This window comes from Hylobates moloch, unplaced genomic scaffold (assembly GCF_009828535.3).
Source record: "Hylobates moloch isolate HMO894 unplaced genomic scaffold, HMol_V3 SCAFFOLD_14, whole genome shotgun sequence".
Taxonomy (NCBI): Eukaryota; Metazoa; Chordata; class Mammalia; order Primates; family Hylobatidae; genus Hylobates; species Hylobates moloch.
Genome location: NW_026652289.1, coordinates 32,869,713 through 32,887,916, shown reverse-complemented (window position 1 = coordinate 32,887,916; position 18,204 = coordinate 32,869,713). Strand labels below are relative to the sequence as shown.

General features: G+C 49.1%; 1 protein-coding gene across 1 annotated transcript in view; it reads right to left on the bottom strand.

Moving 5' to 3' along the window:
• The window catches only part of ADAMTS17 (ADAM metallopeptidase with thrombospondin type 1 motif 17), a 361,454-nt gene that overhangs the window by 113,134 nt on the left and 230,116 nt on the right, over positions 1–18,204 (bottom strand). Inside the window, exon 15 of the mRNA XM_032175346.2 lies at positions 6,663–6,783. Within this exon, the coding sequence (XP_032031237.1) occupies positions 6,663–6,783 (121 nt within the window). The remainder of the gene's footprint in view (positions 1–6,662; positions 6,784–18,204) is intronic.

Below are 18,204 nucleotides of genomic sequence, written 5' to 3'. Positions count from 1 at the left end.
GATTAAAAATTGTCTTTGCTCTAGGAATCCTTCTCTACTGAAAAATTCTGGCCACAAGAAAACTAGCTTTTAGGATTATGGCACAAAATATTCTACAGCAAAGCTCTCTTAGAGAAATCAATTCCTTCTGGGGAGTTTCAACTGTGACTGGATTCCAGGCATGTAAGGCAGTAAATGTCAAAAACTGAGATAAAAGTTGTTCAGGGTCAAAGTGATTAGAATCTTTTTCAGAGGAATTTCCACTCAAACTACCAAACATGCCTGGAAACAAGATCTGCTTGTGGGGGATGAGCTGTTCTTGAAGGAAGCTGCTGTTGTGTGGAATCTTTCGCAACCAACAAACCTTGGCAATGGGATCACCAATCTGCAGAATCTCACAGAGCTGACTGGGCCCTGATCAATTCCTTTCCCTCATTCCACAGCAGGGTACCTTTGCAGCTGATACATGGTATCCACATCTATTTTTAAGCTTAACCTTGGCACAAGATGCAACAGTGAAAAGACATCTGTTTTCTGTCTTTTCTCATGTGCCCCTGGTGGAGGTGCTGATGAAAAGCAGTTCAAGGCGGACTCCGTACCCAAGTGAGCCCACCCTCAGGTGACCGCTCAACGCAGGGCAGTCCTTATGCATGCGCTCTGCTCACTGTTCTAGGACAAGTTTCTCTGTTCATGATAAAAAGGCAACCAGCTGGGCGCAGTGGCTCACGCCTGTAATCCCAGCACTTTGGGAGGTTGAGGCAGGTGGATCATGAGGTCGGGAGCTCAAGACTAGCCTGAACAACGTGGTGAAACCCCATCTCTACTAAAAAATACAAAAAATTAGCCAAGCGTGGTGGTGCGTGCCAGTAATCTCAGCTACTCAGGAGGCTGAGGCGGGGGAATTGCTTGAACTCGGGAGGCGGAGCTTGCAATGAGCTGAGATCGCGCCACTGCACTCCAGCGTGGGTGGCAGAGTGAGACTCTGTCTCAAACAAATAAAATAAAATAAAATAAAGGGTAACCAATGAAAAAGACAGTCCCTGAACTGAAAGGCAGTCCCTCTGTCCACAAACCAGGGAAACTGCCTCGAGCTCACAGTCCTCCAACCCCTGCTCTGACCCAGAGCTCAAAGTCCACCTGAGGCAGGTGTGAAGAGCCACCAAGAAGGGAAAGAGTACCATCACCAAGTCCCAAAGCACCTTGGCATCTCTCAGGCCAGACACCCCACGATGTGGACGCCAGATACCACCACACTGCCGAAGCATGAAGGATAATTACGAGGTAGGATTTACTCTCAGCATTTACAAGACAGATTCACATTTTAGGTAAGGTAGGAAGGCTTTATCTTTCGAGCGATTTCTCATTCTAGCTTCAGCCACCAAGCAGGAGAAATCCAGTTACAGCAACATGATTTGGTTTCATGAGGAAGCCATGGATGAAATCCAGTGCCTTTGCCATGGTTCCAGGAGAACATGCCGTTTCTGCCCTAAGGACCAGTAGTAAGAAGGAACTTCAAAGTGATGTTGACCTTTAACTGTCTCAAATCTTCCAGAGTTACTATTACTAGGCTATGAGCAATTTCCCTGTGAAATCATTTGTGTCTGAGTTTCTCAAGTAGACTTGCTGTTAGAGGATTTGGGGCTCTCATTTTTCCTCATGTTTTCAGGAGCATTAACCATCTTTGGAAGAAAACCATTGCATGGTACCTGAAAAGGTACCATGATGGACTAGAGGTAAAACCCTGGCTACCTGTACTCGGACTCTTTCCCCCAAAATCAGAGTTCTTTTTTTGTTTTGTAAATAGATCATAAAATATTTGGAGAAGCATTTGTGTTATTTTTCTCTTCTTACCAAAGTTGTTCACAAGAATATTACTATCTTATGTTTCTCCCTAAAGGTTGCTCCTGGGTCTAATTGAAAAGAACTCATTGTTTGGGAAACCCGTGAGGCTAGACTGTGCCTTGGTTCGACCCTCAGAATGGGAGGTCAGTGTAGACCAATGAAGACCAGAAGGGTGTTACCAAATGCCCCTCTGCCTGTAGGGAAACCAGTCCTGAAATATGAAAACTTTTCTATGGAGGAAGGTGCCAGCTAAGGCTAAATTCTCTGGCACGCCTTGGTATTTTCTGCCAGAGCACCGGGTGTGATTGAGGGGAAAGAAAACTTACCCCCAGCACGCTAGGGTATGTTTCCATTTGACTCTGTCTTTTATAGCTTTAAAATTGGTTTCATCCTATAGTTTTTCTTATGGTAAACAGTCTTCGGCATCAGTTTATATAAGCATTTAATGGCCTCTGCGTTTATCCATGGCTTCGCACACAACTTATTCCCATTGATTCTATTCAGAAAACACTCAGACGCATGAGCCAGGCAAGAGCCCCACCAAGCACGTCACTGCTGGGACGACACGTAACATCCAGCATCTTACATGAGAAACACTTGGGAACAGCCTCTGCCATCACACATGTGGATACCTTCGTACAGAGATCATTCTTAACTGAGAAAAAGAAATACGTTGTAATTGGTTTATGTGCACATTTTATGATTCTTCATTACAGTGTAAAGAAGCCTCATTTTGTACCATCAGCACGTAACAGTCAATTTCCACCCCCACGAGATTCCACATCCCATACCAGACAGAGCATGGAACCTGGCATGTGGCAGGGGTTCTAGAGGTAATTACTGAACAAATACGTGACACACGGATCTATCCACATTCAATAGGGATCCTCACCCCACCCTTTTTTTTTTTTTTTTTGAGATGGAGTCTCGCTCTGTCACCCAGGCTGGAGTGCAGTGGCGCAATCTCGGCTCACTGCAAGCTCCGCCTCCCGGGTTCATGCCATTCTCCTGCCTCAGCCTCTCCGAGTAGCTGGGACTACAGGTGCCCGCCACCATGCCCGGCTAATTTTTTTTTTTTTTTTGGTATTTTTAGTAGAGACGGGGTTTCACCGTGGTCTTGATCTCCTGACCTCGTGATCCGCCCGCCTCGGCCGCCCAAAGTGCTGGGATTACAAGCGTGAGCCACTGCGCCCGGCCCCCACCCTTTCTTTTAAGGATTATGTGAACAGGTTCTCACGAGAACACAGAGCAAAGGGAGCCAAAGCCCACAGGTGTCCTTGGCTGGTTCTCGGTGAGGACTTCAGTCCAGGTGTGTCCTGGCTGTCCATGGGCCAGTCACCTGGAGACTGACCAGCCACCTTTTCAGTGCCAAGGAGCAGGGTGGAATAAAGATAATACTGTTAAAATGGCAATTTAATGAAATGAAAGCATCACACCAAGAACTCTCAGATTACTGGGTTCAGATAACTCAACTGTCTTAAGCCAGCCCAAGGCACGAGCATTTTGAAGCCCATCCATCAGAAAAGCAATATGATAGCCAAGTTGAGTTGATTCCTTCCATAGATAAGTCGCTGAGGACCTCATTTGTTCAAAGTTTGGAGGCAACAGGCTGGAGGGCGATAAACGCCCTATACTCAGGATGCCACTTCCCCTGGTGCCACACTGGGACCTCTCATGACAGGGAGATTTGCCTCTGCTGGGCTGGACACTTTGCCACGTGTGGGTCTGCCCTGGATTCTTAGCTCAGGAACTTTGGCAAGAGGACCCACAGGAGTTCAGGCAGGGGTCAAGACTTCAGAAAATTGGGCAAAAATCCAGCATTTGATTCTGCTTTATCTTTCTGGTGTGGAGTTTCTCTTTGATATTCACCCTTAAGGGGGGTAAGGCATTCCTCCTTCCCTCATTTTTCAGAGGCGAGCAGAGAAGAAAGTTAGCTTCCTATCTAAACTGACAGGCCTGGTGAATCCACCCACTCAGCTGCACTTGGCGTCACCGAGATGCCTCTTGACCTGGGGGCTTTCTACGATTTCCATACTGGGTCTTGCAAGGATATGTTTCCCCTTCAGCCTGAGGTGTCCTCCCCCTACCCCCACTATCAGCTGATTTCTACTTGTCCTTTAGTGCTGGGGGCCACCCTCATCTTTTGGAGGCCTAGGTCTGGTGCCCCACCAGAACTTGGGGTCCCACAAGATGCCTGCTGGGCTGCCTCCACCTCATGCTCACATAGGCTGATGCTGTCTGTTTGCCCGGGGGGGTGGGGGGTTCCCTCTCTCGACTGTACCTGAGGTGGGGACAATAACTTATTTCTGTATACCTAGTGGTTAACATGTAGTCATGCTGCATAAATAATCATTGCGTGAATGGGCTTGGGGGTAACCATTTGTATCTCTGTCTAAGTGCATTCCAGTATGTCAGACCATGACGACATGTTTGTGTTGAATGAAACTATACTAGATAGGCAGCCAGTGACTCATTCACGTGCAAATGAGTACTGCAGGCAGATTTTCAATATATAGAATCCATATTGATGTGGGCTTGCGTTCACAGACGCCAGCTGTGAGGATATGAAAAACAAAAAACAAAGAACTGCTGTGTACCTTAAAATGAATGTGTGACAATTGGCAATCACTCAGAATAACAGTCCAGGTAGGTGAGGCAAATGTGTGCTTATTTTTGTCTGAAGGTTTGCTAAGGCTTCTGTGCTTCGGCAGCTGGAAGGACACACGCTAGGCTGCAAGCCAGGGTGGGAGCAGCCACCCAAGGAGGCTTCCAGGATGGTCCATCCTTCCATGAGGGACTGTCATGGCCACAGGAGTTTGACCTCACACTCCAGACAGGGATGTGGCCCAGGCTGGAGTGGAGGGAGAAGGGAAAGGGGTGAGCAGGAGAGGAGGACGTTACTGTGGCCAGATGAATGGGTCTGCCCAGGCCAAATCAAGGGCTGGCATACAGATCAGAGTCTGGGCAAAGGAAGACCACTTTTGACCTTAATCTGGGTTATCTCAGAAGTGAGATCCTATGTCAGATGTGTGGTAGAACTTTCCTTAGTGTTCTACATACAGAGTTGGCCAGGGTTGGGGATGGGGGTGGGCCTGGCTGTACCTGACCTGTCTTCTACAGAATCACGCACTTGCAGTCAGTTCTCTCTATGGGAGCTCAGTACAACGTTCAATTTAATAAACAAAGGGTCCTAACGCTTCCGTTAAAAAAGAAAAGCCAACAATAAGTAGTAACCCTTCCCCAACTGCAGGAGTTTTGCTCCTAAATGTTGGCTCAGCGGCAATAGGCAAGGTCAAATTCTCATGGGAGCCCAGGAGCTGGGGTACCAGTAGAGAAAACGGCATCGAGTACGTCAAAACGAATAGCAGACATGGGCAACGCTCTGGAGCCATGTGGTCCGGGAGAACTTTCTGGAATGCTGGGAATATTGTCCGCCTGTGCTGCCCAACACAGGAGCCGCTGGCCGTGTGCGGCAACAGAGTACTCAAAATTTGCTCAGTGAGACGGAAAGATAAACTTTTAAGTTGGTTTCATTTAAATGAATTACAGTTTGGATCGTCTCCAGGGGCCAGTGGCTGCTGAACTGGACAGTGCAGCTCTGGAGGCCAGTTCCCCCCAAACCAACCTGCTCCTGCCTCTCCTTTCTCTGTTGACCTCAGGAGCCACGTGGCAGGCACAGGTGCTCACACTAAGCTCCGTGCCTCGCTGACTAGGTACCCGTCTTTAAAATCCACCTGAAATTTCACTCTTAAGTTTCATTTTGCATTTGCGTTTTCCTCTGGTTTTGCTTTCACAGGGTCCTGCAAAATGTTGGTGCAGTAGGTTGCCTTTCCCATAGGCATCTAGAAGGAACGTTTCCTCCACACCAAGTTTCCTGTCCACACAGAGAAAAGTGGAGAGGAGAGCATGCCTCACCTTACGGGGCTGTTCTGTGGGGCAGGGAGGCACACATGTGCTTCTGTTCTCTTGTTGGGGGAAAATGAACTGAAAAGCTTCTATGCAAAGCAAGTTGTGGAAATCAAAATAAGTTTCTCAGCTCATTCCTCCCAACACAAGTTCTCCTGGTGACGGGGGGTGAGTGGACCCTCGCTAAGGCTGCCAGAGCTCCCTCTCCAGGTGGCTTGCCTGCCTCGTGCTCCCCTCAGCAGGTGTCAACCACAGAAGCTTTCCTAAACACTGTCCTCCAGGACAGGAGGTCAGAAAGTCATGTTCCAGGTAAGACAAAGCAGCCTGCAGCTGCAAAAACCATGCAAGCAGAAAGATGAAGCCGGCCCATCAACGGAATCCTGGCGTCCCTCTCTCTACGGACAGTGCTGAGGGATGTCTGTGCCTGGGGACCAAGAGGCTCAGGTACTCCGGAGTCACAGCTGGCAGTGGCACCTGAGACTTGCCAGACTGTACGGCCTCACGCACGTTTTAGAAATGTAAGTGCTATCCTACTTTTACTAACAGAAAATTCAGACACAGAGCAAACCTCTTCCATCGACAGGTAAAATGATTTGGCAAGTGTCTTTGCCACCTTCTCTGCCTGCACATCAGAAGGAGGGCTGCCAGGAAGTGCTGAGCTCCTGGCACAGGGCAGCTACCACTGACTCATGGAGCTCGGGCTAAGTGGGGAGCTGTTTCCGTTTATGGCAAACTATTCATTGCTAGCAACTTGAAGGCATCATTCTTGCTAAAATGTCCTTTCTTTCTTTTCAGAAATGAAACTGAAGTTTCAGGTCACCTATCCACTACCATCTAGCCCTTAAATATGAAATGTAGGGAAGTCTGCAATCAGTAGCTTTAGGCAAAGGACACAAAACACCGTAGCCACGGAAGCCCCATGGGCTGACACTCACCTGTCCCCCGGGCGTGGCTGAAGTCGCCCTTCACCAAGTGGCAGGTCTTGCCGTCCCCGCTGCAGACCCCGCATCTGTCTTCTTTGGCCGCAGACCCGATGATGCCATCACAGCCGATTTTCTAAAGAACCAGAGGGCCTCATTATTCTGTGGTTAAGACTCAGAGGAGTTTTAAAGAGACTGCCCTGCAAGGCTAACTTTTCCATGAGGTGCAGCAGGCATGGGGCCTGGGGCCCTGATCCATTCAGAGGCCCAAGGAAAATATTTTAATTCAGGAGAGAAAAAAGATGCACAGAATCCAACCTAGATTATATTTGTCTTTATACGCACATAGTTGTAAAGTGTATTTTTTGGTATTTGTTCTGGAGGAGGGAGATCCATGAAGGCACAAGTGCCCATGGGGGTCACACCGAGGCCTGATGCCCTGACTGCCTGGGGGCAGAGACCCTGGGGAGGGAGTGAAGCCTGAACCCTCACACCAGCAGGTGCAGCCACAATTTTTCATGATGGGGGTTCCCCTCTGGGCTGTGCGGGTCACCTGTAACTTGGCTGAAACAACCAGTAGTCTCAGAACATACAACGGAAACCGCAGACTTTTCTAACAAGGTAGGGATGCCCACAGCCCATTCAGGCAGGGCTGGGTACGGGCCCCTCTTTTCTCAGGTAGGGAGACCTAGTCTACGAAGAGCCCCATCTCTCATACCTTTTCAACAAGGCACGTCTGAGAGCAGAGGAGAGGCTGCCTCTACCCTAGGTGGACCTGAGAAGCACAGCCTGTTTTCTAAAAAGTAGAAAAAGGTTTCGGACTCTTTCTTTTTTAAAAAAGTGAGAATTTTGTATTCTGTAAAATAACCTAAATTTATACTATAGTAAACACTGGGTAATTATTTACTAGCTAGATTGCCTAAATGTCCCTCCACATTTTCCCCCTATAAAGCTAATGCTTCCAGAACAAGAACTGGGTTTTTCCTACTGCCCTGCACCCCAGATTACATATTGGCACTTCAGACTCCAAAGGAATCTACAGCCAGAAATCAAGATCCAAGATAGTCCTGGTGGAGGTGATGTAGCCCTTTCCCGTGATGCCAGCACGAGAAGCAGCACCGTGCTTCCCCCTCACAGGCACTCCCACCTGCAGGCAGGGCTTGGAGCAAGCACAGCGCCTGGGGTGCCAGGCTGGCTGCATGCGCATCCCTGGAGGCAAGTGCCTGGCCCCACAACTCCCCAAAGACATCAGCACCCTCTGTTCATTACGGCAGCGGTTCTCCAACTTCAGCGTGCATCGGCCTCATGGGGAGGGCTGTGAAAACACAAACTGCTCTGTCCCAGCCCTAGAGCTCTGACCCAGCAGGTCTGGGTGCACCTGAGAATGTGCATTTCTAATCGGCTCCCAGGAGATGCCTCACCGGGGCCATGTGACGCGAACCGCTGCACCATGGCATGCTACTCAAAGGAACAGGCGAATGCTCTTCATATTTAGTAACCCTCGAGTCTCATCCTTGGAGCCTTTTATTTTTTTGAAAAAGATTTAATGGGAAATTACTATTTTCTGTCCAAAAATGATAGCATAACTGAACAGATTCCAGGGAAGACTTTAAGATGTTCTAAAAGCTGAGCAAGTTGAGTCTAAAAATGACCATGATGAAATCTGAAAAAGGACGGAACTTGAATAAAAGATCAAACTTGTTCAAAGTTAGTATAAAAAGAGGTAAAGGGTAAAACTGAAGGTTTTAGTGGCCAGAAGACAGCAAGGAGCAAATGGATAACAGCAGGCTTGAGGGCGGCTGGGGAGATGTAGGTAACATATCAAGACACATATGGTAACTGGCAACCAACTACAATGCTCTGCCAGGGCAGACCATCCAGTAGTGACCTGGAGGGAAGCCAGCTGCGACGAGGCACCATGAGCCTGGAGTGCAGTGCAGGGCTGCCTAGATTCTCGATGTGGACTGCTGGCCAGCTGCTATCAAGCTGCTCAGTATAAAGATTACAGGGGCTGGCCGGGTGCGGTGGCTCACGCCTGTAATCCCAGCACTTTGAGAGGCTGAGGTGGGTAGATCACGAGGTCAGGGGTTCAAGACCAGCCTGGCCAACATGGTGAAACCCAGTCTCTACTAAAAATACGAAAATTAGCTAGGCTTGGTGACATGCACCTGTAGTCCCAGCTACTCTGGAGGCTGAGGCAGGAGAGTAGCTTGAACCCGGAAGGCAGAGGTTGCAGTGAGCTGAGATTGCGCCATTGCACTCCAGCCTGGGCAACAGAGCAAGAGTCTGTCTCAAAAAAAAATTATAGGGACTAAGAATAAAGAGTAGCCACGATCAGAAAATGTCCCCCTGCAGTGTTTAGCAAACGCCGAGACCAAATCTGTGAGACCACGTGTCTGCTGCTTTGTTTCACTTCAGAGCTCCAGTGCATGGTCTCCAGACTTGCTTCTGGTAGGGCCACAGGCCCAGTGCCCACAGAGCTGGTCTCTCCCACTGGCCTCTTTCCTGGCACCTGTTCCAGTCCCACCTGGGCTTTCTCATCTCAGGTACTCTCTGCTGTAGACCTTCCCTACACTGGCTTCCTATAATATTCAAACCACACCCTTGCTTGGTAGGAGTGAGTCTCTGGCTTCAGGCCTGGTTCCTCGTCCTGCACCTCAATCTGCATCTGGAGGCAGGGAATGCAGGGATGTCCGTGTCTGAACAGCAGTGAGTCTAAATGCTGATGGGTGACAGCCACAAAATCTGCCAACGGGGGCATTTTCTTCCATTGTTTCAGTCAATGCAAGCAACTTATAATCTTGGAAGAAACTGGGATGGTTTTCAAATGGAAGCTGTCACAGAACACAACTGAAGTCATTAATTCTGAATATTAGGGGAGCTTTGATGATTGTATGTATGAGGGTTGGTGTTCCAAGACAACAAGATGAACAAGCCTGAGGAAACTCCAGGCAATAAACTCTCTGAAGTCTTCCCATGTTATCCTGGTGATCCTTAGTTACTTTCCTAGGAATCTTCATCACCCATTTCTCAGCTTTCAAAGCAGGACGAGTTCCTGGCCGGCATTTGCTGGTCGCGCTCTGTGCCTCTGGCTAAGTCAGGGTGTGTGTGACACCAAAGGGCCAAGGGAACAATGCCCCACGGCATAATTAAAGGCATGGGATGGTATGAGATGGGATGGAACAGGGGGAAAAGCACAGGTTCTTTATTGGTCAAGACAGCTCCTATGAAACATGCAAAAAGTGCTTGGAAAAGCTTTAGTGCCCACAGCCATGTGCTGAGGAGGGCACAGGATGGGCCGTGGACAGTGGGAAATGTCCATCTTTAGCTGAGTCCTGGATTCCACCCTGGAACTTTGCCCGTGTTGAAGGTAACCAGTAACAACAGCCTCTTGGTCATCACACCTAGCGGTCATGTCTCCAGCCTCATCTTTCATCTCTTGCTCTACAGCATCCGCCATAACACCCACCCTTTCTTTGCTGTACATGTATTTATTCATCCATGGTGCCTGGTAAGTGCCTAACCTGGGAATAAAGACACGTAAGATGGAGGGAGGCGCCAGTGTGGAAACAAGCAGACACCCCAGAATGTGTGCCTAAAGATGCCCCAGACGCCAAGGATGGCTCCTGTCTGATTCTCCTCCCACCCCCTGGATGACTCCTCCCTCCTCTTGCTTCTTCGACTCCCTGAAAGTGGGTAGCTCCCCCGGGGCTCCCTGCTCCTTCTAATTTTTCATTTTCTTGGTAATTTCACCTTCTCCTTATTTCAGCCATCACCCTCATGCGAAGAGCTCTTAAGCCCACTTCTCCCTCACTCCAGCCTGGCTCTCACTACTAAGAGTCTGCTGAGCAACCTCTCCAGACTTTCAATGCGACAACTTCGCCTCCAAAGCTGCCTGACTTAATTCTAGTTGGACACCCCCTACCACTGTCTTGGAACTGACAGACAGGCATCCTAGCCTGAAACCTCCAAGCCGTTTCTGACTCTTCTATTTTGGGATGTACCCAGTTAGTTGGTGAGCTTGGGTTTTTTTGTGCCCTGAAAACCTCTATTGCCTACTTCTCCTCCATGTTCTCCTCCACTCCCTAGTTTACACCCTCCTTAATTAGGACATGAACTACGGGAGCATTTTTCTCCTGCCGGCTGCCAGACTAATCTCCACACGAAAAGAGAGATAAGATCTGTGGCCACAGTTCCCCACTGCCTATCAGAAATGTCCACACATATGAATTTAAGACCCTCCATGATCTCATCCCAGCTGCTCACCAACTCAGCCTCCCTTCTTCCCCCTCCAGATACACAGTGAATCCAACCCCCTCCAGCCCACTCTTGCAAGCCCTCCCCGCCAATGGCCCCTCAGCCAGGTGGGCAGCCAGAATAGCCTCTTAACTCATTTCCTGGGATCTACTTCAATCAGTTATCCATAGCCAAGATCGCTTCACTCCTCTGCATCCATTCTGCCTGGGCCCTGGCTCCTTTGTGCCAGCCCCCGCCCTCCTCTGTTGCTGGAATGCACCCGTCTCCCTCTTGCTTCCCTCTGCTTGGAGCTCTCTGCCCCCAACTCTCGCCAGGCTGGCTCTTCCTCAAGGGCTGTCTCCTCTAAGAGAAGTGCCACGCCACCTGCTCACTGTCCTCCTCAGCCACAGTCCCCAGCTGGGTCTCTCTATGGCACCATTTTCCTTTCTTCTTCATACATACCAATCTCTGGAATGATCATGTTTGTGAGCTGACATGGCCTGTCTGTATGTTGGACAGGGACAGGGATCCTCTTGGTCCTGCTCCCTAATGAAAGCCCAGCACGCAATATGGTGTGCAGCACGCGGAACGTGATCAACAAATGCCTGGTGCAGGAATAAACACAATTCTACCCTGTGTGCTTTCTGCTACGTCTAAGCGGAACCTCTTCTTGGTCGTTAAATCATGCCTTCACCTCTGGTCATTCGGTTTCCAAGGGAATATGTGTCATCTCCCTAACGGACCACAAGCACATACAGGACTGTGTCTGAGAATTCTTTGTATTCTTGGCCTTCCCCCCATCCCCTGACACACACAGTGGCTGGTGTGGTGTTAAGCACATGTGTGTTCAGTAAGTGCGTAGAAATGATGACCTCTTATCAAGCTGGGGAGTTTAGTTTTCTCACATTTGAATTGGGACTTCCTTGTACAAGTTTTGATGGTACTTGTTTTTTCTGGCTGGAATAAGCAGTATTTGCTTTCTTCAGCTTATTAGCTATCTTCCAACTACTGCCTCATCCTATCTCTTCGGTTGGAGGGAGGCCACTGACTTCTTGAATGACTTCTAAGCGAGTGCAGATTTTAGGCCAGTCGCGCAGCCGTGACTCCAGGATTTACTGGGTTTCTGGGTGAGTGCCGCCAGGGCCTGTGGTGCCCATCTTCCTCTTTCTTGATTTCATTCTTGTTTTGCTAAACTACATGTAACTTCTGCAGAACGGATGCGTGGAAAATAGAACTTCTGAGTTCTTCCGTGTCTCAAAATTAATTTCCCTGCATGCTTGCTTGATAGTTTGGCTGCACGGAGAATTCCATAATTATCTCAATTTTCTGCCAGAGTCAGTTTTTTCTGTTTGTTTTTCTTGGTCTTTCTCCTTCACGCTGCTGGTTTTCTTCAAATAGCAGATGACGTCTGGTTGCCCACTCGTATTTGAGAACGAGCAACAGGAAGGCCGACCGAAGGAGATCTGTATTCGAAGCTGGGCACTGCTGCATGGTAGGTTTCCTTTCGTGACTAATGGGAGGGAAATTGACCTCTAACCTCAGCTCAGAAGGCTGGGCGCCGTCCTCAGCACAGAGGCCTCCCTGCCTGCTCTGGGTTTCCTCAAACAGTTCGTTCCATGACCCTGGAAAGCAGCTCCCTAACATTTTACCTGACAGCCCGTCAAGCTCTGAGTGTGGGGTCAGACACCGTCAGCATGGCAATGCACCCTCGGACTTCTTTGTTTTCAGCCCACTCTTCACTTCCGACCCTCCATTCTCAAGCCCACAACTCTTGGTTTGGGCTGTCTTTTCAGTTGCGATTCTGCACTTCTTCCAGCTCTGGCCTCTGCTGCTTTGTTCCTGCATGACACTTCTATCCACTTCTGTCGTCCAGAAAGAGTTGGGATCTTTCACCTGGAGGCTCCTGCTTCCCTTCACTGTTGTGCTGCTTTAGTGGAGTCCCACATGGAAGAGGCAGGAACATGTGGCTTGGTCTGCTGGCTTCAACCAGAAGTTGTCATGGGAGGTTAATCAGAAAAAAGGGAATGACCTTCGGGTTTCAGGCACTGCTATCCATAAAGGTTTGGCACCCACAGTAACACACGTTAGAGATGCCAGCTGCAGGGTCATGCTGCAGGGACAGGCAGCATGTGGGGAGCATCGTGAAGATGCAAACCCAGGCTTAAGTGCCAGGCACGCAGGCTTGTTACCTCTACTTTACCTGGGGGTCCTCTGAGACCAGGGTCTCTTTGAATTCTCCTAAATTTCCCCAGTAATTCTACCTGCCTTACAGATGATCTTTGGACACGAAATAGGAGGCCAATAAATTATTGGCAATGGAAGTGGTCCATTGAAATGGGCTCCAGATTCCAGAACCACTGAAATCCTAAGAACACATAATCCATCCATCCAGCCACTCTTTTTTTTTTTTTTTCTTTCCTTTTTTGAGATGGAGTCTCTCTCTGTCGCCCAGGCTAGAGTGCAGTGGCACGGTCTTGGCTCACTGCAACCTCCACTGCCCAGGTTCAAGCAATTCTCCTGCCTCAGCCTCCTTAGCTGGAATTATGGGCATGCACTGCCATGCCCGGCTAATTTTTGTATTTTTGGTAGAGACGGGGTTTCACCATATTGGCCAGGCTGGTCTCGAACTCCTGACCTCAGGTAATCCGCCTATCTTGCCCTCCCAAAGTGTTGGGATTACAGGCGTGAGCCACTGCACCTGGCCCCTTCTTTCAATATGCAATCAAAGGCTTTCCTCTGGGCCAGTGTATAGGGAAGCACGGGTTAATCAGACGCACTTCCTCCACTGAAGAAGGTCACAGGTCCTGAAGGTGTTTGGGCTTGGTATTCATCAAGCCCAGGGTAAGTATACAAATTATGGTACCAAGGAAGTAGGAACTGAATTGGAGAATGTTGGCTACAAGTGTGCACAAACCAGTAAGGCAAGCATAGCTGGGTCTCAGGTACATTTGGGTCTGTCCACCGTCCAACGGGCAAAGCCGTGTCAGCTGGACTCACTCATTGCATGTCAGCAGCTCCAGATGCAGTTGTGTATCAGAGACTTATTACCCCGGTGTCTTTCCTTCTGGAGGCCAACAGTAGGAATCATTAATGATGGGACTCTTGATTTATAGGGGCTTGCTGAAAAATATACAATGTTTTTGTTACTTCCCCCAATTCCCTCCCAATTTTATGAGTGCTGTTAATTTCAGCATGTTAAGTAATTTGTGACTCACTGAAATGAAACTTAATTCAGTCCTCATAAAAACAGAATAAAATGGTATTTCCAGGTTTCATGTTATGGTTTGAATCAGCCTATTTGGAGCATAGTGAAATCTACTCAAAATGCCATTTTGAAGCCTCTCATCCCCTACCAACTAGTTACTATGTTCCTCCACATTTCCCAGAATGCCGTCTGCCACCCCAAAATAGCTCAATTTATAGCTGAAGGGGAAAGAGAGGGAAACGCCAGTAGGCAAACCGCGGCAATATTTCTGTGAGTGCTGTCTTGCATAAAATGTGGGTGATTTGTATGTTTAATCCGTTGTAATTAGACCATTATTATCAATGAATAGATACAGACTTTCCACTCATTAGGCCCCTGAGATTTTAACATTACAATTACTATTATTTTCCTTAACCATTTTTTTTCTTGCTTTACACATTCACAAATGCCACAGGAATCCAGAACATTCCATCTTGACAATTACTGCGACGAGGCATAAGCACTATATTTGAATTGAATTTGTGATCCTATTTAAGAATGCCCGATTTTTATAAAAGTTCATTAACTACGACTAATAATTTGGGGTTTTGTGAGCATCGATTTAAGAGTGGGCTGAGGTTAATCTTTACAGTATCTGTCTGAAGAAAGTGCTGTTAGACCAACAGCAGATGGCTTTTTAACTTCTTTCAGAAAGCAAGTTGCTTCTCAGGGTTTTAACCTGGAGAGGTGCGTGCAGGCAGGTGCTGTTGCCACCTGCCAGAATGGCGGCTCTTTTGTAAAGACTGGTGGCCTGCCTGGAGGCAGCGGGTTACCAGAGTGCAGCCACCCGGGAGATGGTGCTTTCAAGAATTGGTAGGCAGGGTCTCTGCAGTGGCAGGGTGAGGCTCCCAAGGAGCAAGAGACCACCATCGAGCATCCTGAAAGGTGCCTCCATCTGCACCTGCGCACCCTGGTGACTCTACTTGGTTAATGTGAGGTGCAGTGCAGGCGCCAGCCAATCCCTGCAATGATGATGACAATGGTGGAGGCACTGGAGATAGACTGAGGCTGGTCTTGGGGATGGAGTGGCATCTGGGAACAGGAAGGCGTGCACCCCAATGTCACTCCCATCACATCTGCAATGGACTGGATGTTTGTGTCTTCTAGAGTTCATACACTGAACCGTTCATACCAACATGATAGTATTTGGGAGTGAAGCCTCTGGGAGGTGATTAGGTCAAGAGGGGGTAGAGCTCATGAATGTGTTGGTGCCTTGTAAGAAGAGGCTAGGGAGCTAGCTAGCTCTCTTATTTTTATTTTTTTGAGATGGAGTCTCCCCGTTGCCCAGGCTGGAGTGCAATGGCACAATCTCGGCTCACTGCACCCTCCACCTCCCAGGTTCAAGCGATTCTCCTGCTTTAGCCTCCTGAGTAGCTGGGATTACAGGCACCTGTCACCACACCCAGCTAATTTTTTTGTATTTTTAGCATAGATGGAGTTTCACCATGTTAGCTGGGCTGGTGTTGGAACTCCTGATCTCCAGGGATCCGCCCACCTCGGCCTCCCAAAGTGCTGGGATTACAGGCATGAGCCACCACACCTGGCCTTAAGAAAATGATTTTTTTTTTTTTTTTTTTTAAGACATGGTCTTATTCTGTCACCCAGGCTGGAGTGCAGTGGCACAATCTTGGTTCACTGCAACCTCTGCCTCTCAGGCTCAAGTGATCCTCCCACCTCAGCCTCCAGAGTAGCTGGAACTACAGGCCTGCACCACCATGCTTGGATACTAGCTCTCTTTATGCCATGTGAGGACACAGAGTGGCAGCAGTCTATAGCATGAAAGTGGGCTTTCACCAGAACCCAACTGTGCCAGCCCCTGGATGTTGGATTTCCAGCCTCTAGAACATTGAGAAATAAATGTCTGTTGCTTATAAGCTACCCAGTCCAGGGTATTCACTAGAGCAGCCTGAATTGACTGAGACAACACCCAAGTGCAGAACAGGGTGGGGCTCAATGGTATCCTCACGATCACAGACTTAGGCCATTCAGATGTGTTGAGCAGCATCTTGTCTTTGATTCCACGACTAAAGGTTTCACTGTCATAGTATGGAGAACATCCCCTAGTTCAAAAGGCTGTGATTAAAACCAAGATCATGGATGGAGCCCATTGGCACAGATCACACAGAGCATGAATTATGTCCAGCCAGTAACACAGACCCCACTGGCTAGACAATTTCAGGATTCTTAGAAATGCCTCCCCATTGGCAAGAATGCTGCAGAAGATGCTGGCAGAGGCTGGGGGTGGCTCGGCTGGTGCTGCTCTAAAGGGTGTAAGAACTCTAACTTGGGAGGAACGTTAAGTCATTGGGCAGGATGGTCTGTGCAAGTGTGTAATTTAGGAAGGACACCAGCCCTGCATTTGGCTGGTTAAAAGTTTACCAGGAACCATCAGCGATGCCTCATTTCAGTAACAACGATAAGGGCTTTGTTCATACTGCCCGAGGGGCAGGGTCTTGGACATTCTTTGTTACAAGAAGGCAGCCAGGAGGGGCCAGCTCAACCACTCATCACTGCCTCCCTCCCCGTGAGGCTGCTGTGCCAAGACTCTCAGGCACCAGGCGCTTATCACCCACACTTATCTGTGTTTGATAACAAAGCCAGGCAGTGCCAAAGGAGTCTGGGTCTTGTCAAGCTTTTCCCTGAAAAATCCCAGTTTCAGACTGATTTGGCCTTAGCAGGAAAAAATATCTGTTTGGGTTGAAACGGTTTGCTGCAGCAATCACCCTGGAAGTCGTCTTTGTCTTTGTGTCTGTCTTTATGCCTTGCCTCCTCGTGTTCTGTTTGTCACGCACACTAAAATACTGATGCCTACGCACTCTGCCAGGCACTGAGCAGGCAAAGAGCATGAGCAGATCCGCTGTCCACATGGGCAAGTGGACCTGACGCCTGGAAGCCAGCATCTGGCTCACCAGTTCCGTGAGGACAATGCATGGTGATCCTGACACTGATCTGCCTGCTCCAGACATCAGGAGCTGCCACTGTCGCTAGCTCTTGGTGGGCTCCCCTGTGGAGGACACAGTTGAGGGAACGTGGCCATAGGATGACGGGAACAGGTATGTGTGGCTGAGGGCAGAGAGCTCCCTGGGTGCTGTGGTCTGAATGTTTGTGTCTCCTCAAATCCATATGTTGAATCACCACCCCTCAAGGTGATGGTGCTGGGAGGTGGATGTTTTGGGAGGTGACTGGGACATGAGGGCAGAACCCTCATCAGCAGGATCAGGGCCCCCATAAAAGAGACTCACAAGAGAGCTCACCAGCCCCTTCCACCACGCGAGGACACAGCAAGAAACGCTGTCTATGATAAGCGACCCCTCATCAAATCCCAAATCTGCCTGTGCCTCAAGGCCTCAATCTTGGACTTCCGAGCTTCCAGAACTGAGTAATAAATGTCAGTTGTTCACAAGCTGCCTGGTCTATGGTGTATCGTTACAGGTGCCCAAGCTGACTAAGACGCTGGGGCTCTCTCACAACATGCCCAGCTTGACCTGAGTCACCAGGGAGTATGGTACCTGTGGCATAAGCGAGGCACAGAAAATACAAAGCTTCGACACCCACCCCCCATCTCAGCTGCTGCACCACCTCAGGAGGTGCTTGTTCTGAGGGACAAAATGGGAGCATGGAGTCACCTCTGCTACCCCAGGCCAGGAGCTCCACCTGGGGATGGTAAGGGCTTCAGGTGGCCCTCAGCTTGGGCAGGGTTAATGCAGGTGGAGGGTAAGCTTCCTTCCTTCTTCTCGCATTCTCTCCTTCCCCGCCCCTGCGCCGAGACGGAGTCTTGCTTTGTTGCCCAGGCTGGAAGGCAGTGGCGTGATCTCAGCTCACTGCAACCTCCGCCTCCCAGGTTCAAGCAATTCTCCTGCCTCAGCCTCCCGAGTAGCTGGGATTACAAGCGCATGCCACCATGCCCGGCTAATTTATTTTTGTATTTTTAGTAGAGACGGAGTTTCCCCATGTTGGCCAGGCTGGTCTTGAACTCCTGGCCTTATGATCCTCCTGCCTTGGCCTCCCAAAGTGCTGGGATTACAGGCATGAGCCACCACACCCAGCCTCTCTTTCTTTCCTTAAATGATTTTTATC